The sequence below is a fragment of the Arachis ipaensis genome, chromosome B10, assembly GCF_059453495.1.
Source record: "Arachis ipaensis isolate K30076 ecotype BB chromosome B10, ASM5945349v1, whole genome shotgun sequence".
In the NCBI taxonomy this organism is placed as follows: Eukaryota; Viridiplantae; Streptophyta; class Magnoliopsida; order Fabales; family Fabaceae; genus Arachis; species Arachis ipaensis.
Window position 1 is genome coordinate 147,166,765 of NC_142435.1, and position 21,193 is coordinate 147,187,957.

The 21,193-nt window shown below is 34.3% G+C and overlaps 3 protein-coding genes across 4 annotated transcripts; 1 reads left to right on the forward strand and 2 right to left on the reverse strand.

The window, feature by feature from the left end:
* The first annotated feature begins 6,756 nt into the window (after nt 1-6,756).
* On the forward strand, nt 6,757-9,789 carry SDG20 (SET domain protein 20). 2 transcript variants are annotated; one of them, XM_021112874.2, is made up of 2 exons: nt 6,757-7,493; nt 9,185-9,789. In XM_021112874.2, the coding sequence occupies exons 1-2, from the start codon at nt 6,854-6,856 to the stop codon at nt 9,628-9,630; spliced, it is 1,086 nt and encodes a 361-aa protein (XP_020968533.1). In that variant the 5' UTR covers nt 6,757-6,853; the 3' UTR covers nt 9,631-9,789. The 2 variants fall into 2 exon arrangements, with proteins under 2 accessions (XP_020968533.1, XP_016181536.1); XM_016326050.3 differs by having other exon boundaries at nt 9,242-9,789.
* A 516-nt stretch (nt 9,790-10,305) lies between these two features.
* Nucleotides 10,306-12,793, reverse strand: LOC107623702 (uncharacterized). Its single transcript, XM_016326051.3, has 2 exons — nt 12,325-12,793; nt 10,306-10,830 (listed from the first exon to the last, which is right to left on the reverse strand). Exons 1-2 carry the CDS (start codon nt 12,700-12,702, stop codon nt 10,435-10,437), a joined length of 774 nt encoding a protein of 257 aa, XP_016181537.1. The 5' UTR covers nt 12,703-12,793; the 3' UTR covers nt 10,306-10,434.
* Nucleotides 12,794-16,576: 3,783 nt separating this feature from the next.
* LOC107624015 (Leucine-rich repeat protein kinase family protein) lies at nt 16,577-20,908 on the reverse strand. Its single transcript, XM_088485995.1, has 7 exons — nt 19,319-20,908; nt 19,100-19,233; nt 18,693-18,933; nt 17,977-18,179; nt 17,780-17,832; nt 17,581-17,689; nt 16,577-17,101 (listed from the first exon to the last, which is right to left on the reverse strand). Exons 1-7 carry the CDS (start codon nt 20,664-20,666, stop codon nt 16,823-16,825), a joined length of 2,367 nt encoding a protein of 788 aa, XP_088342121.1. The 5' UTR covers nt 20,667-20,908; the 3' UTR covers nt 16,577-16,822.
* Nucleotides 20,909-21,193: the final 285 nt, after the last annotated feature.

Consider the following 21,193-nt stretch of genomic DNA (forward strand, 5'->3'; position numbering starts at 1 on the left):
ATCGCTAAATTTTTTAAAAGAGACATTTTACTCAATATGCCAAACAACCAAAAGTTACAATAAACTGTTATAAACTTTCATTTACACTATACCTTTTTGTGGGTTGTAAAAATTACTGTAGATATAAATTGTTGTTGTGACTAATATCATTAGTTTTATTTTTCATTTTATCTCTTTAATTCCCTCACTACACATCAATTTGTGTTACTATAGATGTATAGTTAAAAATTGTTTAATAAATAACAAATAAGAAATTATCTCTCTCGTATAACCCTTCTCAAAGCTTGTCTTTATTTTAAAAAAAATTATATAAGAAATGAGAAATATTAAATAATCGATAGAATTTATTAATTTTAAATTTTGACGACCATCAGTTAATCAATATTTAAAAAATATAAATTAAAATTATGTTATTAAATTATTAAATTAAAAAAATAAATTCATAATTAAAAATAATAAAATCTACTTACTTTTGAGTATTTCTTATAAAAAAATTAATTTTTTTGTCGGTCTTTTATAATTTCATTAAATTTTTAATTAGCTTCTTATATATATATATATATATATATATATATATATATATATATATTTTGATACTATATCAGATTTTATAATTAAGTTTCTATCGTGATAAAAACGCTGAAATTAACGGAATATTCGATTAAGCAAAATAAATATACCTAATATTTGACTGAATATTTTGTATAGTTTAATAGAATATTCTATCAATTTTAATATTTTTGTCACAATAAAAATTTAATTATAAAATCTGATATAATATAAAGACTTAATTAAAAAAATATAAAAATTTAATTAAAAATTTGATAAAACTATAAAATTGATAAAATAATTAAATTTAAAAAAAAATATGCAAATTTAGTGAGACAAGGCAAGGATGGAGGTGTGATATTTTGACATAGGTGCATGCATACGTGTGGATCTATCATAATCCATATGTTTGGGAAGGCCATGTGGTCATGTGGGTAGATTTAGGTTCTTCGGTTCTTTCTCTTGTCGTTGTCATTGTACTTGGGATCTGCAACCAAATTTGATTTAAATATGGTAATGGATTCAATCGGCGTGGCCTCTGTAATAAAATAATATTAATTAATAGTCTAATAATATAATATTATGACTAATCTTATTTATTTGCAGTTTGGTGCTTGCTTGCAATCTTGTTTGGTTAGAGGCTGCTTCTCTAATACACCGTACACGCTCGAAAAGGATCTTGCTTCCACTAATCCTTTCATACATATTTATTGATACAACAAATATTTTCTACATTCTGACTTATGTAACCCTTAAAATAATAATAATTCTCACACAACACTCATCCTCGACTATATTATATGACAGCACATATAAATGTTAAGTTGAATCAAAATATTTTCTATACCAAGCTTTGTCAGTATTATACTATTATTCAATATTATTGTTTCAACTGTTTGTTTGCGCATTAATCATGCTCAACACCCTTAACTATTTGACAAATAAAAATAATATGTTTGTTTATAATCCAACAATCTCATGTAACCATATATAAGCAACGCCCTACACTACTTCAAAGGCATATAACATATGATTAAGTAGAGGCAGTTCACATCCATCCAAATATATTCTATATAAAAACTAACTTAAGTAGCTCATAACTATATAAAGATTTAAATAAATTAATACAAGATCACAATGTCTAGAGAGAAGTTGTTTAGTGATCTCCTTTATCTTCTTTCGATTAGTTTGCATGAGCAAGTGGTTGACTTATTTATCAAGTACATGTCTCTAGCTCCATTCAATTCGTGTATCCAAACTTGGCATGCTTGATTCTCACAAATCAAGTACTGCAAGTTTGAGAAGACATGTTACTTAGCTTAGATGATATTTCATTTGTAGTTTTGGTATATGGTAGATAGACATTTTGTATAGCAATTAGGTTCGGTGCGGGTAAATAGCTTAATTAAACTTTTTTTTGAAAAAATAGTTTAAACAATAAATGTTTATATTAAAAGTAATTTATAAATAAATTATTTTGTATTTGATTATTTAGTTTTAAAGTATTTATTTTAAGAGAAGAATGATAATAAACTTTTTATTACGAGAGAAGTAATTTTTTTTAACTTTTCTATAAATACTAAAATAACTTTTTAAAAAACTGTAATTTAATTTTAAAAATTGATATGGTCGTTACACCTACAAAGCTCGGCAAAACACGTTACATCTCAGCCATAACTCGGCGATATACGTTACAAATACCGCCTTCATGAGTAATAACTCGGCAAAACCGACGTTATGGATCCAAACAACCGAGTAAAAGGCAACATAATGACCATATACGTTATCAATCATCACCAAGACAGACGTTGAGGAAAAAACCGTTACTGACAGAGAACCGATCATATAAAAGCAAGGTAAAAGTATCTTTTCCAGGGACTACTTACTTGAATCTTATACTGACTTAAGCATTGGAGTGCCTTTGCAGGTACACTCCCCCCTCTCTTCCTCTTCATTGTCCACACTTCTGCAAGTTGAAAGGAAAAGCTCGGAACTGACGAGCTAGCAGTGCAGCCTCCCGAGGAGATAGCTCGGCTGACATTCCATACGAGTAGCCGACCTACTCTACAGGCAAGAACAATTGGCGCCCACCGTGGGGCCGAAGAGATAAATTTTTTCCTCTTTTGGTCTCGATTCCTCCGCATATACCTATGGCTGACGCGCTGCCTCCTACTCCATCCGAACTTCTCCGGATGGTGACCGAGCTGCAACAAGCAAACCAACGTATGGCAGAAGAAAATCAGAGAATGGCTGCCCAGATCACCGAGTTGAACAATGGCCAAACTGAAAATAACAACATTCGTCAATCTCAGCCAGAGGATGCCGAACATCATTCAAACCCCACTCATGTATTTGAGACCATTCAAGTCGAGGATGCCCAGCCAGAAGACGAGAATGAGGAACCAGACGAACTTGTAGGCCCTTTCACGTCAGACGTGATGAATTTCGAATTACCATAACGATTCACTTTACCATTGACCCTCACACCTTATGATGGACTCGGAGACCCAAAAAAAATCATCAAGAAATTCCGATCAATAATGATCGTCAACGGTGCATCTGATACTATTTTGTGTCGTTGTTTTCCAAATTATTTAGACGGTCCTGCACTTGATTGGCTTTGTGCTTTGCCTGCAGGTTCAATTTTACGATTCCAACAGCTGGCCAAGCTATTTGAGGATCACTTTGCTGGCTCCGCAATTTATCTGCATGACTCAGATTATCTGAATACAATTAAGCAAAGACAAAATGAGAGCCTAAAAGACTATATGACTCGTTTTACGAAGGTCGTCATAAGCATACCTGATCTCCACCCTGAAGTTCGCCTTCATGCCATCAAAAGCGGACTTCGACCTGGGAAATTCCAAGAGACAATCGCCGTATCTAAACCAAAAACACTCGCCGAGTTTCGAGAGAAAGCAAAAGGCCAGATTGATATTGAGGAGTTGAAACAAGCTCGGAAGTCCGACAAAACAAACTACAGAGACGAGGAAAAAGTGCATAACAGTAAGAAAAATTTTAAACTAACCCCTCGTTTTGACTCTTATACACAGTTCAACGCTAAACGGGAGGATATAATCAAAGAGATCCTGAACTCCAAATTAATCAAACCACCAAGAAAAGCGGGGACATATCAGGACACAAAACACGTCGACAAATCTAAGTACTGCACTTTCCATCAGAAGCACGGCCACACAACCGACGAATGTGTCGTCGCAAAAGACCTCTTGGAACGATTGGCTCGGCAAGGGCACCTTGACAAGTATATTGGAGGACACATTCAAAAACATACTCCAACCTCGGCAGGCAATACTCCATCCGAACAACCAAGCCGAGGAAAGGACAAGCCTTCCTCGACCCAGTATGACCAACCACAAGGTATCATCAATTGTATTTCAGGAGGAGATGCTAGTGGAGGCTCATCCAACTCGGCTAGGAAAAGATATTTCCGAACAATCAGATACAACTCTACAATAACAATTCAAAACGAGAAACATTTACCTGCATATACTGCCCGACGGCTATTTCCCCAACCTCATTGGCCAATGATACATCGGCCGATGATTGGCAAATATCATCGGCCACAGACATATACGGGAAGTCACCTCCCCAAACCGATAACCCATCACTATATTCAGAAATTTCATGAAGTTTCTTCTGGTTCATTAGAAATGCACGAATTTCCTCCAACGAAACATCATCCCCCCTTTGACTAGATTCTTCGGACAGGTCAACAACTTCACTCTTTCTTTTCTTCACAATAACTTTCCTCCGATCAATTACAGGCTTGCTGACCTCAGCGGCAACAGTAGTTTTCTCCTTATTGGACGAGGATACTTCTTTTTCCAGATTCTTATTCTTGAACCTGGACCTCAAGGATGCAGCTGAGACACCAGGATACTTACCCCCTGTATAAACATACAAAACGAAGTTAGCAACATTTCAAGTAAGGATAAAGCACACAAAATAACAAAACTCACCCAAATATTCTATAACCGAATCCCTATTTTCCTCCCACTTTAAAATTTCAAACATAGATATCAAATCCTTCCGATCAATTTGCTCCACCAGGAACTCAATAATGCACACATTCTTCGGAGTTATCACCTCGGGTCTAAGTATATTTTGCTGCTCCGAGCACCATCAAAGGGGAAATCTCTCAGCTACAAACTCGTCCATATAAAAAGGAAATTGATTCTCCACACTCCTCACTTTTAGATACATCTCTTTGAATTCTTTAAAGGAAGATTTATACAACTTGAAGATACCAAACCCAGGAGTTCTATTTAGATTAACCCATCCCCTTTTCAAACCCCTTTAGCTTGAAACAAAGAAAAAAACAAATCCACAGAAGGCTTTTTCTCAAGAATTTCCATTAATATCTCAAAACACTTCAAAAATGCCCACCCATTAGAATGCAGCTGTGAAGTAGCACAATTTAGTTGCTTCAGAATTTGGCACTCAAACTCAGTAAATGGCAACTTAACCCTCAGTTCCTCCAAAACACAACTATGCATGTAGAAGTATTCAAACCCCTGACCCCGGTGATAAACCCTATCTTCCACACTACACGGCAACAACTCCACCTGCACCCCAGAACCAACCCTCACAACCTTACCAGTATCAATCTCCTTAACAGTCGCCTCATCACAAAATAAAGATACCCGAGACTTAACATCTTCACTAACCCAATCATAAGACCAATCAATAGTCTTCTTTTTATCCTTCTCAAAACCCATAAGAGAGCCCAGACAATGAAAATAACAGAGGAAGAAGGAAATGAAAAATCAGTAAAGGATACAAAGGACATGCATACCTCTTTTACTCTTACTGTTTCGAAAGTAGCAAGACCAAGGATCAGGGGTAACCAAGTTGAAACTTAACCCTCAAAACTCAATCACATCAAACGGTAAAGTGTGTTTTGGAAACGTAAAAAACCATTTAATAAACACAACATCTTTCTCTCTCCTCACTAATGGCTTGACACGACTCCCCACTTTTCCCACTAACATTCTTTTTAATGAAGAACGTTGAACTGGGGGCTCCATAACTAATCAATTTAACCGAGCTATAACTCATCAAGAAGCTCAACCTGCTTCATTAAAAATTTTCCTCAGGCTAAACTTGGGGGCTGTGATATAGTCGTTACACCTACAAAACTCGGCAAAACACGTTACACCTCGGCCATAACTCGGCGATATACGTTACAAATACCGCCTTCATGAGTAATAACTCGGCAAAACCGACGTTATAGATCCAAACAACCGAGTAAAAGGCAACATAATGACCATATACGTTATCAATCCTCACCAAGACAAACGTTGAGGAAAAAAACCATTACTGACAGAGAACCGATCATATAAAAGCAAGGTAAAAGTATCTTTTCTAGGTATTACTTACTTGAATCTTATACTGACTTAAGCATTGGAGTACCTTTACAGGTACACTCCCCCCTCTCTTTCTCTTCATTGTCCACACTTCTGCAAGTTGAAAGGAAAAGTTCGGAACTGACGAGCTAGCAGTGCAGCCTCCCAAAGAGATAGCTCGGCTGACATTCTATACGAGTAGCTGACCTACTCTACAGGCAAGAACAAAAATTATACCAAATATTAATACTATATTTTTTAATAAATTAAAAATTAAAAAAAAATTTATAAACCTATCCAAACATATCCTTAATATTATTAGTTAATTTATTTTAAGTGTAAAAACTTACTCTATAGATCACACTTTACTCTCTCAATTGTAAAAAAATGAAGGATTGTACAACTCTAATTGATTTAGTCAGCTTGAAACTCACACCAATCATTTCTCTCACATTATAGCAAGCTCTCTCGTCTCATGTCTCTTTCTCTCTCTCATTTCACAAAATAATTATCGAGGGATCAAAATTGATTATTGCGTAAATGATTTAAGAATTGAAGAACCATGTGAAAGAGAAAGACAGTGAAAATTTGGAACTTGATAATTAAAAATTTTAGAAATTGAACTATGTATGAAATTTAAGAAAGCAATTGAGTTCTTACTCTATGAATTTGATAAAATTGATTGTATGTTTCGCGAAGAGCGAGAAAACCGTCGGGAATTCGCAATTCCGCATCCAGCGAGAAGCCCTGTCCCCTATCCTTGCATACAACACCTATACCTCCCATAATCCAGCATTAATATCCATTTAAAAAATAATTTCTGCAAGAATAATGGTATTTTTTTCCCCCGAAATAATACTATTTTTTTTTTCCCTTCGAAAAATAAATAGTTTTCATCTTTTAATTTAAATTAGTTTTATCCTCGTCTTGAGCATTTCATGTTAATGGCAGAAGAGACAGTTCCCAGAAAAGCCAGCTGCTCCAACGACCCACTTATCCAATGCGCCGACCTCATCCTTCCATGGCTAACCCCACCGGAACTCGCCACCGTCTCCATAACCTCTACATCCCTCCACAAGGCCTCCGCCTCCATCACCACCCGCCGATCCTCCGACGCTTCTAGAACCTTCGAGAACCTTCCAGTCCCTTTCCGCAACACCGTCGACCACTACCCCTACGCCTACTTCCTCTACACCCCTTCCCTCATCCTTCCCTCCGCCGCATCCCGCCTCCTCCGCCAACCCTGGGGATCCGCTGCTCCTCTCGCCTCCGCGCCGAGTCGGATCCCCGCGGAATCGGTGAGTTTGGTCGACGAGTTAGGTCAGAGTGTGTTGTCTGGTTGCGACTGCGAGGCTTGTGGCGGTGTGGGTTCCGACTGTCCTTGTTTGGGCTTGGGTGGGCTGGATGACGTGGGCAGTGAGTGCGGGCCGGGATGTGGGTGCGGACCAGAGTGCGGAAACCGGTTGACTCAGAATGGGATTGCTGTTCGGGTGAAGATTGTGAGGGATGCAAGGAAAGGGTGGTGTTTGCATTCTGACCAGTGGATTCGGAAAGAGGAGTTCTTGTTTGAGTATGCAGGTATCTGCTATATCATTTCTGTGTGTTTTCTTCTTTTAAATTTAGTGTTTAACTCATATAGCTTCAAACATGTGATAAAATTCGATTTGATAGTGTTAAATAAAATTCTATCATGCCTTATACAATGTACAAAACAGGGCCTAGTGATGAAATAATGTATGACTGGTTGATAGGAGAAGTATTTTTATAGATATGAAAATTGTTAGTTTGTTTGATTGAGTTGGCTGTAGGTTATAGAACAATGGATACTAGATAGTCCTAGAACCACTGGTTTCTCTGCTTTTTGGTCTTTGCTACCCATATTGGAGGTGCAATCAATGTTATGTATATCATTGAATACTTGAAATCCATGTATGAGTTCAAGTTATTGAATGCTGACTGATGTTGTAGGAGTGTCCTTTAACTAGTGGCAAAAGTCTCTTTCTTGTTTGAATTTTTGTTCTGGTTAAGTACTCACCTACGTTGCTTTGAAGCTATAAGGACTAAGGAGGTCTTTATCTAGAAAGTGACAGAGGCCTCTTTGCTTATGGCAATCCATATAGGAGGTGAAATCAGTATCTTCGCAGAATGCATATTTGAAATCTGGAAATGAACCTAAGAAGTTATTGTAAGTTCACTGGGGTCATCAAGTGAGGCATTCAATTGCAACCTTCTATTTAAAAGGGTTATGTGAAAGGCAGTTGACATAGACAGAGTACAGAACTGAATGGTTCTCAATTATGAGATCAGATGTCTTCTTGCCCTTTATAAAGTTGTATGAATACTAGTTCAAGCCACGTTCTAGTATTTTCTATGGTGTTTTATGATCGGATTCCTATTCTCTATCATTTTTCAATGCTGCTTTGCCTACAAGTAATTTTAGGAACTCCTTTGGTCTCTGTATGAGATTGAGATCGATGTGTTTGATTGTGGGGTTGATGGGATTGCACATAACAAGTTAGGAGTTGTTTATCTGTGAACATTAAACTGAAGAGCCTGCCCTGAAATATAAATGTGAAGTCTTAGGGCCACTAGTCCCATCCTCAAAATGCTTGATAAGTGAACTCTTGGTGCTTGCTTCAAATTTGTGGGTGCCATCCGTCAAACTCTTCTGAGCTTGTCTTTCAATCTAATGGTCTTGTTCTTCACTTTTTCGTACAACCTGTTCTTCTAGTTTGCTTCTTCTCTTTTTCTGACTTTGCTTTGAGTTTGACTCAGTGCTCTGTTTTTTGTTCGAAGCACATGATTCTAATTTTTCTCTGGTTGTGAAGTTTTATGACTGTTTGATCATTTTTTTTGTTGATGCTAATTGCTTTGATCAATTTTATTTCACTGTCGGGTGCTTTAGTTGTCTGATATGCGATCTGTCTGCTTTAGCTATCTCTGTTTGGGGATTTGAACCAGATATTTGCACAAGTTATCTATTTGAGTTGTTCTCTTTTGATTTTTTATTTTTGATTCTTTTGAAATCATTTATCTTTTAATTCTATTTGCGCAACTTTACCTTCAACTTGCTGTGGTGATCTTATGCATTTGTAGTTAAGAGTTAGAGTTTAATAAGATGTCTTTCCAAGGTTGGTTTGCTTATCATGCATATATACACATTTGAGAAGTATTTTTGTATTTTGGTTAGGATGTCATTGTTAACTACCTTGGTTGCTAGTAATTCCTTGATTCTTTAATTTGTGTTCTCACACTTGGATTTCTTTTAGTGTATCCAATACATCATACGAATGTAAAACTGATTCATGGTTTCCTGCTTGGAAAAGGCGAACTCTTGACAACCAAGGAAGCGCGGAGGAGACATCAATGTTATGATGAAAAATCATCACATGGTAGATTCTCTTCTGCACTTTTGGTTGTAAGGGAACATCTTCCATCTGGAAACGTATGCTTGAGATTGAATATTGATGCCACAAGAATAGGAAATGTTGCCCGGTTTGTTAATCATTCTTGTGATGGTGGTAACTTGAGCACAAAGCTAATTAGAAGTTCAGGAGCTTTGTTCCCCCGCCTCTGCTTCTTTGCTTCGAAAGATATCCAGACAGATGAAGAGCTTACATTTAGCTATGGAGAAATCAGGAAAAAGGCCAATGGTCTGCCATGCTTTTGCAGTAGCCCTTCATGCTTTGGAACTTTGCCTTCGGAAGACACTTGAGACACGTTTTTGTTTAAGGATATGGATTAGTTGTGAAAGGAATACCGATGTTTTTGTTGGCATGAGCTTTTACAAAATGAGTTAATGTGGATAAACTCTTCCTTTAGGTCAACCTCATTTGACTTGAATAAATCTTAAATATACCTAGTTTTAAATGTACATTTTTAGTCATTTTTTTAATATTTAGTGCCTTGTTAATGTTATATATAACATGAGTTGGCGAACGTATTTGGGGTAGAAAACAACAAAGTAAAAGGTTCTTTTGAATTGATTGAGGAGGGAGTCATTGCCTTCAAACTATTAAAAGAAAGGAAGAAAGAAGGAATAATAATAAATTAAATAAACAAATTATTAAAAGAAGACAATTTTATATTTTAAGAGGATGTTGCTAAAACAATTTGCATCATACTCCTTCTCAAATGAGGTAAGTTAGGGTTAGGAAACCATTATGTCATTTGAGTTTAGTACCTAAATTTAATCTAACTTAAATCCTTAATGCTTCACAAAGCAGGATTTTCGGCCTTCCTTGTATACAATTAACAGCATGCTTAAGTAAAAAGGGAATTGCATTGTCATTCCATCAATCAAGCAATGACCATAATTTATATTATAAACTTAAAACTTCATTTAGTTGGAAAAAGTTTAGGTAAATTTATCATTTATTAATCCCCCAACTATACCCCCAAACTCAATTTTCTTTCGCATGTAAACTTGAAACTGACAGAGTCATAGAAAGAGTAAATCAAAGGAAGACCAAACATTAAACAAAAACTGATGGTTTTTTACGGTGAATATAAATAGCCACTACAGATCAGGGTTAAAGACCGGAGGAATCTTGCTTTCTTGTTCATCATCATCATCATATTGAGACAAGCGAGAGAAATTGCTATTATGATGAAGTGGATGAATGCTGTGAGACGATGAGGGTGCTGTTGCCGCCTCCATTGAGAGGTCGAAACCACCGGTAGCAGGGTTGAAGTTGGTGATGTTCATAAGGTTAGTTGTGGAGGCAGATGAGCTGTTTGAGAATGCTGGATACAGCCCCAAATTGTTGATCATCATGTTTGGGTGGTGATGCTGTAGTGCTTGTTGTTGCGGCTGCTGCTGCTGCTGGGTGGTGTCAAGAACACTTGCATATGCAATCCTTCCATTCATCACTTGAGTTTGAGTCATAGCCACCTCTGCTTGCAAAGATGCCACCTGAATTGGCCCAAAAGAAAATTTAGTTTTTATTAGAGATATAATTATTCACGTTGTCTCTTCTTATTCGCTTAAGTTTGTAGGATGAGTGGTTTTATGATATGGTATCAGAGCTCTATATTCAAAAGATCTAGAGCTCGATCTAGAGCTTCTGTTTTCTTATATATAATGACGTTATTTTATTTACAGACGATGGATCTACAATTAGTGGTGAAAAAATAAAGAGAATTTAATAATAAATTTTATAAAATTGAAGGTGCTAATTAGGAATTTTAGCCAGATCTTTATTTTTCTTATGATTTTTTTAGGTGGGGAGAAATTTATAAGAATAGTAAGAATGCCTTAATCATTCAAGTACATGTTTTGTAGCATGCATGTTAGGAGCTAGTCATTCAAGAGCATATAACTGCGTCAATCGACGTATAATCCTGAATCCTAAACTTAGAGCATAACTACGAGAATGAATACGTGGTATGTACATCACCTGTTATTCCATATGCAATTTCAATATACAGTATATTTTAATAATATAATATTTAGTACAAGAATATGTATATACTTTAAAACTTAGTTGATGTTGTTTTAGAGATTTTACTTTTTGTAATCTGTCATCTATTACTTATTACATATTGGAATATAGGAAGAGTTTGAAGCACAATTTTTTTTGTCTGAAATATATATATACATACACGGATACGGATACAATACGAAATACGCAGATATATTTTTTGGTGTTTTGAGAATACATCATATATATATATTATAAAATATTTTTTAGATAAATTATAATGATATTTTTATATTTTATTAATATTAAAATATAAAATAAATTTTAACTATTTTTAATGTCTTTTTTTAATTATATAAAGTATTTAAAGTATTTTTTATTTTAATAAAAAATAACATATACTATTTCTAAACTCATTTTAAAAAATACATGTTAAGAATATTGAACACGCTGATATATGTTGGTATATAAGTGTATCTAAATGTATTAAAGATTTCTTTTATTTTTTATTAAGATACAATTAGATACCACAAATATGTGCGTATAGATGAGTGTCGATATATATCGTGTCCAAAATGTGAGCCGACACGTGGATACAATAACTCACTAAAGTTTGAATGTAATAAAACTTCTTAATTAGAGCATTAAATATATATTTACTATCTTGACTTGCTTTATATTTGTTATTATTCTACGTATTTAATTTATAAAAAAATAAATTAATAGACGTGTTAGTATTAATTAATACATTAATTTCTTATAAAATTGTTCTTGTGTTTGTCCAAACATCTTCTATCATTGTTAATTCTTTTTTGAAATCAATTATCTTTCTGAGTTTTAATTGCAAACTAGTAACATTACTATCTGTATTGACGATCCATATAGCTAGCTACTTGGTGTCACTGAATTCATGCAAGCATGCTTTAATTTGAACAACTAAAAAAAACCAGGAGTTGTAAAAAGCAAGTGCAAAATTAAAGATTAACCTGTTGTTGCAAAGAGAGAATGGTGGACACACAACCATAAACCGGATCAGATAGCCTTGCCTGAGCCTCGTAACAAATAGTCGCCACCGCTTCATTGCGGCGGTGTGCCGGAACATGCAACAAAAGCTTCGACACATTGCTAGCACCAAACACCTTGTGAACCGCCGCAAACTTAGCGGCACCTTGGTCCGAGCTAAAGTGGGGTGCAAAGATGCACCCTGCAACACACTTCCTCCTCAAGAACTTGCAAGCCCCGCATGGACTACTCGGAGATGGCGGCGGCGCTCCCTCTTGCGTTGGCGCCGCCGCGCCACGCCTTGCGGCACTAGTGCTTCTACGCCTGCTTCCTTCAGCACCACCGCCTTGTGGCTCAGCCATATTGGGTTATGAATTATGAAATATCTTTGTATGGTATGTGATTAATTAGATGGGAATATAGAGACTTGATCCTTATATGGAAATTTTTGGGGGGCGTCAATGCACGTTGGTCTTGTGAGTTGATTGGCATGGTGAATAATGTGGCCCTTTTTGTTCATTGTGAAAGAAGAAAACGTTAAGGTTGGTGAGGGTTGTGTGTGTGAGGAGCACGTGCCAAGTGAGTGATGATGGTGTGGCTAATGTGGCCCTTTTTATTGTATGGAAGTGTAGCACATAAAATACTTGTGTTTGTTTGTTAGGCGTTATGTATAAATATTATTATAACGGTTAAATAGTGGTTGTTATGATGAGAAAATTGAAAAGAAATAAAAAAAAAAGGATATTTATAATTTATCTTTGGTGGGGAAGCACACAAGAATTGTGTAGTCTTTTTGCTTCTCTTCGCGTGTGTGGGATTCATATGCAAAACACCAAACATGCATTCATGTCATGGCTAGACGACTACCAAAGATTGCTTTTTTCTCTTTTGTTCATTTCTTCCTCTTTTGTATCCACTAAGCATAGGGCAAACGCTATAACACAAATTTTGAATTAATAAAGTCATGGCTGTTTAGAAGCGCATCAATTATTTGTCTCAACTCGAATAATTTGTGAGTTAAATAGATTTGAATTAAGCAGACACGAGTACACTCTCATTGCGGCTCTCAACTCTCCTCTTTTAAACTCTCTATCCTTCTCACCCATTTTAACGAAACTTGATGAGTTTATATTATGTGTCGTAGATTTGTTAACTATTTTAACATTTTAGATAGTTTATTATGAAAATATATGAATGTATATAAGGATGACAACGTGACAGATTTTTACACTATCCGATTCTGTGCCCCGTCTTACTATATTCTAAGAAAAATCCATTTTGCTATTACTCGCGAATAGCAAAATTTTGTATCCTTAACCATTTCTATCTACTCCATCTCCTACTCACTCTATAATCTCTTAAAATTAAACATTTTTTTATCTTTTATATTATATTATATATATACTGAAATGAGTAAAGCCAAAATCCGACTCTTGATCCACCTGAACAAAAATCCACCCCCTCAAAACTATTTTTTTATAGAAAAGTCTAGGGGTCAGCAACTTTGTTAAATTCTGGTCAGCATATAACCAGCAAAGAAAAGTGAGCCATTAGATGAAATCTCACACCCATCTCACACCATTAAAATCATCATTGATGGCTATTTGATGGCTACAAATCACAAAAATTGCTAGTCCCCTAGCATTCCTCATTTTTTATTATATATATATATATATATATATATATATATATATATCAGAGCAAATAGCCAATAGAGGTATTCATAGATTGTCGATTTGCATATCCGCGGTATTTATCCAAATTAAATCTAAAAATTGCGGAAATAGATCCGATCCCGCAAGGCTATCGGATCGGATCGGATCGGATCCGCACACTAATAAAATTGGATTTCGAATTTTGTGTAGGTATCTACATATCCACAAAAATAAATAAATAAATAAATAAATAAATATTTTTTTATGTTTTATTTCAACTAATAATTATCATATATGTTGTATTATTTTAATTCATTATTTAAAAAAAATATGTTTAATATTATTTAAGAGTAAGCATATTTAAGCTAATAGAAAAGATAATTTTATTGATATTTTTTTAATAAAAATAAGTTTTTAAAAATATTTTAGTGTTTTGTGGATATATCTGATATCCGACATTCGATACACAAATATGCGGATCGAATCGGATTGAATCCAAACATAAAAACTGCGGATATTGAATTTGATGATTTTAGTGTGGATCAGATTGAAATTTTGGCTATATCCAATCCAATCCAATCCAATCCGTGTTTACCCCAATTCGCAAACCAACCTAAAGGTGGAGTGAATAAGGGTTGGATTTTTTTTTTTTACCAAAGATAACCCGCAACCTCTTAATTGAGTATGTGGAGATTATGCCATTTGAGTTATTACTCATTGGCAAATAAGGGTTGGATTATCATCCCTAAATATATGACAAATTTTTTTATTTATATGAAAATTGATTAAAAACAATTGTTGAAATTATGTAGTGATTTTTTAAAAAGAAAAGAAAGAATTAAACGAGTCAAATTGAGATGGTATTTTTTTCATTTGTTTAGAAGCAGATCAATTTAGCTGGCCTACAATAATTTTTTAGTTAAACAGATTCAGATCGAACAAACACACGAGTAGGCTCTCAACTCTCCGCTTTCAGACTTTACTCTTCTCATCCATTTTAACGAAGCTTAATGAGTTTATATATTATGAATTATATATTTGTTAACTATTTTTTAGATTTTAGATAGTTTATTATGAAAATATATGAATCAATAATTTTTTTATTTGTACGAAAATTAAATAAAAATTGCTAAAATTCTGTAGGAATATTTAAAAAAAAAAAAAGAAAAAAAATCGAATTGAGCTGATATTTTCCTAACTTGTTTAAAATTCAGGCTAGTCCATCTTTTTTAATTTTGTTTTACCGATGGTGGTGAATCTGCTTGAATCCAACCCGTCTACTCATTTTTTGACAACTCTGTGCCAATTATTAAACTTTTAGCATTGATCGAATAATGATTTGGAAAGATCGATGAATTTATTTGTTTTTATTTTATTTTTAATGTTGAAAATATGTTTAAATTAAAGAATAAACATTGTAAACGCAGAATTCTTATATACAATATAATTTAAAATATATTTGAATTATTTTTGTATAATATTTGGTATATTTTATAAACAATCTTTTTATATAATTCACTAATAAAATATATGATATTTACCATAATATGCTATTTTTAATAAAAATGTTTCTGTATTACAATAAATTTTAATAAAAGTAATAGGTTTTAGGAACATTATCTATATGATTTTTATTTACAAAAAAAATTATTGAATAATAAAAAGATTTTTTGCCATCAAGATTTTCATTTGATTTTAATTTTATTTTGACCATTTGGTTTTGATTTTATTCTTTAATTTGGTCAGTGTTACACAAATTGAAAACTCTTTTTTGAGTGTGAATAGTTTGGCAATAAAGAATAATCTTACATTTATAGTACGTCATATTCTTTTTTATTTATTCTAGACAATTCATTTTTTTTTTAATTATTCACCTATCTTTATACATATATAATTAGCTATACCCAAAGTTTGGCTATTTGAAATGTATGGCACAAGTATATAAATAGAAAAAATACTCATTTTGGTCCTAAAGTTATATTCGAGTCTCAATTTAGTCTTTAATGTTTTAATTGTCTTAATTTAGTTTCTAAACTTTTCAATTGACTATGGATGGAAACCACGGCAGGGACTAATGTGATTAAAATTTGAAAAGTTTAGAAATTAAATTGAATCAATTAAAACTTTAAAGACTAAATTGAGGCTCCAATGTAAGTTTATGAACAAATTGAGTATTTTCTCATATAAATAATAACAAAACATAATTACTCATGTAGAAAACATAATGCCATCTCAAATATCTAAATAGAAAAATTTTATGGTATCTAAAAACATAATTACTCATGTAGAAAATATAATGCCATCTCAAATCTAAATAGAAAAAAATCATGATATCTAAATTATTACGGTCTAATTTATCTAAAAAATGAGAAAAATAAAAGTAGATCCCATTTTTTTTATTTTTTTTTATCAAATAGTTAAAAAATGAGGTACTATAGAACACAATATCTAAATATTACATACATTTATCATGTACTATAAATGTTTAGATGTAAACTTAACAAATTCATATTCATTAGTGTTTATTACTTAATAATAGAAATAGATTAAGATGACAATCTTTCGTATCTAATTTCTATAATTATCAATCATTTTAATTAACGATTTTGTATTAAACTAACCTGTAACTCGTACTTTCTTACATCATGAATTCATGATGAAGTTGCACAGTTCTCATGCTTTAAAAATGAGAAAACTCACAATCTCTAACCATTAATATTCAAGGCTTAAACTTAAAGATATATCAAAGAAGAAAAATAAATTGAAAAACTTCGGTGCATACAACCTTAAACCTTAAATTCTAAATCCTAAACTAAGCAGCCACCTGCTAATGGAAGTTCATTGGTCGCGACGCCAAAGGTGATATGGGAGAGCCATCACTGCTTTGACTTTGAGAGTCAACTCTCCATGCATCTTGGACTTGAGCAGCAAACTGCAAGTTCCATAGAACATCCTCGATTGAGGGTCTCTCTGATGGATCTTTAGCCAGGCACCTCACACACACTTCCATCATTGTCTTCAGTGATTGATCCAAGCACGCCTTGCGAATCGCCGGATCTATGATGCTCATTCGAGCTTCATCGTTTGATGTTATGCTTGCTTGCAACTACCTCACAATCCCATCATCAATGGAAGCATCAGACTCACAAATATTGTATTGCAAAAATAGTGAACCGTTATATTCAACAAAACTACTATTATCTATACAATTTGACTATCTCTAGCATTATTGATACTCTAAATATGTTAATGCGTTCGATTTCAGTCGCAAGATATTGAAGATACGACAAAAACAATACTTTTTTTTTTTAACCGAAGATAAGAGACTCGAACCCGCAACCTCTTAATTGAGTATGGGGAGACTATGCCATTTGACGTATTACTCATTGGCGACAAAAACAATACTTTACTCTTTCAGTATATTAATTCAAAGAAAATAGATTATAGGAACTCTCATAATTTAAAGAAATAATTGATATTCTTGGTTAATTTCTGTGAAACTTAATTATTTTTTAAAAATATATAAAGAAAGAAAATAAAAATGCTGAAAATACTGAATAATAAATCACAGTATCCATTTATTACCAGGTCCTTTAAGGTGTCTACATTCCTTGGTTTTATTGTCCTTCCAAGAATGAGTTCCAGTAGAATTACTCCAAAGTCATAAATATCTGACTTATCTTCATGTCTTAAACTGCAAAATAACATCACTTGTCAATTCTTAATGAGTTGCCATACCCTTTATAGTTACATTTGTTATCAGATAAATTTTCTAGTAAATCACCTTTGTTTAAAGCTTGGACTTCTGAATCCAATGGAAAGATTTCCACTTCCACTCTGCATCAGGCATGAATACACCAAATTTACTAAGAAAACAATGTAACTTCTTTATCATAAAAAGAAACAAAAATGATATTTCAACAACTTCGTATAACAAAACAGATCTATCAAACTTGTGAGAGAAAGAAATTTTATTGGTACCTTTACAATATTAGATAACAAAGGTAGGTTGTAACTGCTGATTTTTGCAACAAAATTCTGATCCAATAAAACATCAGTTATCTTTATATTGTTTGAGAATACAGCAGGGACAAGCCCTGTATGCAAAAATTCAATTCCCTTTGCTACTCCAATTGAAGCTGCTATCCGTTGTGTCCAGCTCAGTGATTTTCTATAATGTCCATCTGCCAAATAACATGCAAATATAAAAAGATGTGACTCCTCAACTTCACAAGTGCCAACGAAGTTCAAGAGGATAAATTAGAACTCTTAGGCTGCGTTTGGAAGGGAGACGGATACTGAAAGATTGAGATTGAAAGACGGAGACTAAGGGACAGAGATTAAATTAAGTCTATGTATTGTGTTTTGTATAAAATATACTGGATTAAGTTATGTCTCAGTATTATGTTTAATTTAAGATAAATATGGAGATTGTGTGATAGATTTAGAATTTGAAAAGTTATATGATGATATTTTTAAGAAGAAATATCATTAAAGTTTCCGTCTCTATCCTCAAAAATTTCATTCCGCGTCTCCACTTTCTGGAGGTACTAAAATGACTGAAATTTTGAGTTTTAAAACTGAAATTTTAGTTCCATTTTCTGACCACCAAAACACAATACCGAATTTTAGTCTTCAATCTCAGTTCTAGACTCCGAAGACAAATGCTTCCTTAATCATTGCTGTTTGGGAATTACCTGAGATCCAGCTCTTGAGTGTGCCATTGGGTACATATTCAAAGACAAGGAATATTCTGCTGACACTTGAATCATCTAAATAGCATTCAAAGCAGTGTCCAAGGGCACTGACTAAGTGGAGATGCCTATACTTTGATATCAGCTCTATGTAGTGCATAAAGTCTTGAGTGCTGAAGCATTTTCTCATTTTCACACATCTTATGGCAACAAGTGAACCATCCCTAAGTTGACCTCTGTACATCTGACAGAATGCATTACGATTTCAATTTTTCTTTGAATCAAAGTACACGTGCATCAACCAATTTGGATTGATTGACACTTAAGCAATGTGTCAGAATATTCATGAAACAGAAGCTTTCATACAACTAAGAAAACAAGATGGAGTGAAATAGAATTGGTATATATACCTGTCCTTGAGAACCTTCACCCATGAAACGAGCTGAGTCAAAATTGTTTGTAGCTACCTCAATCTCTTCCAGTGAGTAAGCTCGATAAGGTGGCAGACCAACAGATCCGAACTTCATTGTTTGAGATACATACCCTTTGATTACAATGCAAAATGGTTATCATCAAGTCTTAGTTTATATCATTTGAGCATTTTCAAGGGGAGAAAGAAAGAAAGTTACTTGCATCAGATTGTAGCTTAGTGGTGTATCCAGAAGCTGCATTTTCTGATATCAATTTCGTTGGAGGATTCTTCTTCACTCTGCTTTTGGAATTTCCTCTTCTAACAATAAACAAAATCAATGAAAAAACAGCTACAACTCCAAAAATTCCACCAACTATCACACTTGAAAGAACTGCCTTAGACACTCTTCTGTGCCTCTTCCTTTCAGGTAACAATATTCCAACTGCTATGGCTTCAGTGTGGCAAAACGACGATTCGTGTTGATCTCGATCCGTCTCCTCGAGACAATTCCCAGCATACCGGACACTCCTTCCATTCGAATTCGACTCCAAACATTTTGGTAAGCTTCCAGCCAAAAGATTTGAGGATAAATCCACTGCTTGGAGTTGAGAGTTGCAAGAAACATTATCATAAAGCATTCCTGTTAATCTGTTTCCAGAAATGTTTAGATAAGTAATAGATGGAAGTGATAACAGTTGCAGCTGGAAGGGCCCAACGAAAGAATTCGAAGAGATATCGAATCGTTCGAGCTGATAGTATGAGCTTAATTCATCAGGGATATTAGATCTAAACTTGTTGTTTCTTAGCACTAAAGTAACCAACTTGTTTCCAAGCTTCGGAAAGTCAGGTCCAAAAGCATTCTCATCCAATTCCAGCACTTCTAGATTCACCAACCGGCTTAAATCAGGTACTGCTCCATAAAACCTGTTATGAGAAAGCGAAAGAACGCGCAGATTCTCTAACTGACCGAGCGAATCAGGAAGAGAACCGTTGAATGAATTAGTCTTTAAACTCAGCACGGTTAAGGCCGGGAAGGAATCCAGCCAGTCCGGAAGACGGCTGGCAAACATGTTGTCATCAAGAATTAGTGTTTGTAGATGTGAAAGCGAAGCAAGCTCGGGAGGGATGGCGCCACAGAGAAAATTTGAACTCAGATTAAGTATCTCGAGCGACGACAAACGAGCTATCTTAGCAGGCAAGGGACCCCAAATGCCAAGAGAAACCAGTGTGAGTACTTTCAATGTAGGAAACTTTACCAGTGCTTTGACAAAGGAATCAACTGAGAAAGTTTTCGGAAGAGGCGAAGCTTTCGCTTCGCCTACGATATTAAGCTGAGTTATGGTGCCTTCATAGCACACAACAGTTAGAGAAGTTTTTGAATCTGAGCTGCAGAAGTCTGTGCTGCTATTCCAGCTGCTTAAAACAGCAGGGAAGTTTAATAGCCGTTGGATTGTTAGAAGCGCCTTAGATTGCGTTGATTGAATTCGTTGTTGCTCGGAATCGAGAATTGAGAGTGTAATTGTTACCAGAATGAGAAGCATTGAAGGATGAAGTGTTTTTGCCATTTGCAGAGTACCAAGAACAGAATGTGGCTGCTCAAGTATACAAGAAAGAGAAAAAGAAAAAGAAAAGTTGAACCACTTGGAGAAAAGTTTTATCCTATCAATCAAAGTGAGTGATGAATAAACAAAATTCAAACAATGAAGTGAAAACAAATGGAAAGAAAACAAACAAGTGTAAATGCCTTGAGAAGTAGCATTTTGCACCTTACAATAATTTCACATCACCAAAAATCTTAGTGAAGCATAGGCCAAGACAAATTTGGTGACACGGGTTGAATGAAAATGAACGGGGGGTCACAAACTCACACTGGACACTTACTCAGAAACCGACATTTCATCACTGTCAAACAATAAATGAACCACAAATGTTATGGCCATTAGAATTTATTATTTTTTTATCATTTAGACATCATTCAATTTTTTTAGTGTAATAATCTAACAACATACTTTATTCCATACTTTTAAATATTAATGGCTAACTAATAGTTAAAAACAATAAATTTTAACGGCCTTTAAACATTTCTCTAAAT

Coding starts and splice junctions, on each gene's coding strand:
- SDG20 (XM_021112874.2), top strand. CDS start 6,854: ATGTTAATGGCAGAAGAGACAGTTCCCAGAAAAGCCAGCTGCTCCAAC. Junction 7,494..9,184: donor GTTCTTGTTTGAGTATGCAG/GTATCTGCTATA, acceptor GATTTCTTTTAG/TGTATCCAATACATCATACG.
- LOC107623702 (XM_016326051.3), bottom strand. CDS start 12,702: ATGGCTGAGCCACAAGGCGGTGGTGCTGAAGGAAGCAGGCGTAGAAGC. Junction 10,831..12,324: donor TTCTCTCTTTGCAACAACAG/GTTAATCTTTAA, acceptor GGGCCAATTCAG/GTGGCATCTTTGCAAGCAGA.
- LOC107624015 (XM_088485995.1), bottom strand. CDS start 20,666: ATGGCAAAAACACTTCATCCTTCAATGCTTCTCATTCTGGTAACAATT. Junction 19,234..19,318: donor TAAGCTACAATCTGATGCAA/GTAACTTTCTTT, acceptor TTGTAATCAAAG/GGTATGTATCTCAAACAATG. Junction 18,934..19,099: donor GTGAAGGTTCTCAAGGACAG/GTATATATACCA, acceptor GCATTCTGTCAG/ATGTACAGAGGTCAACTTAG.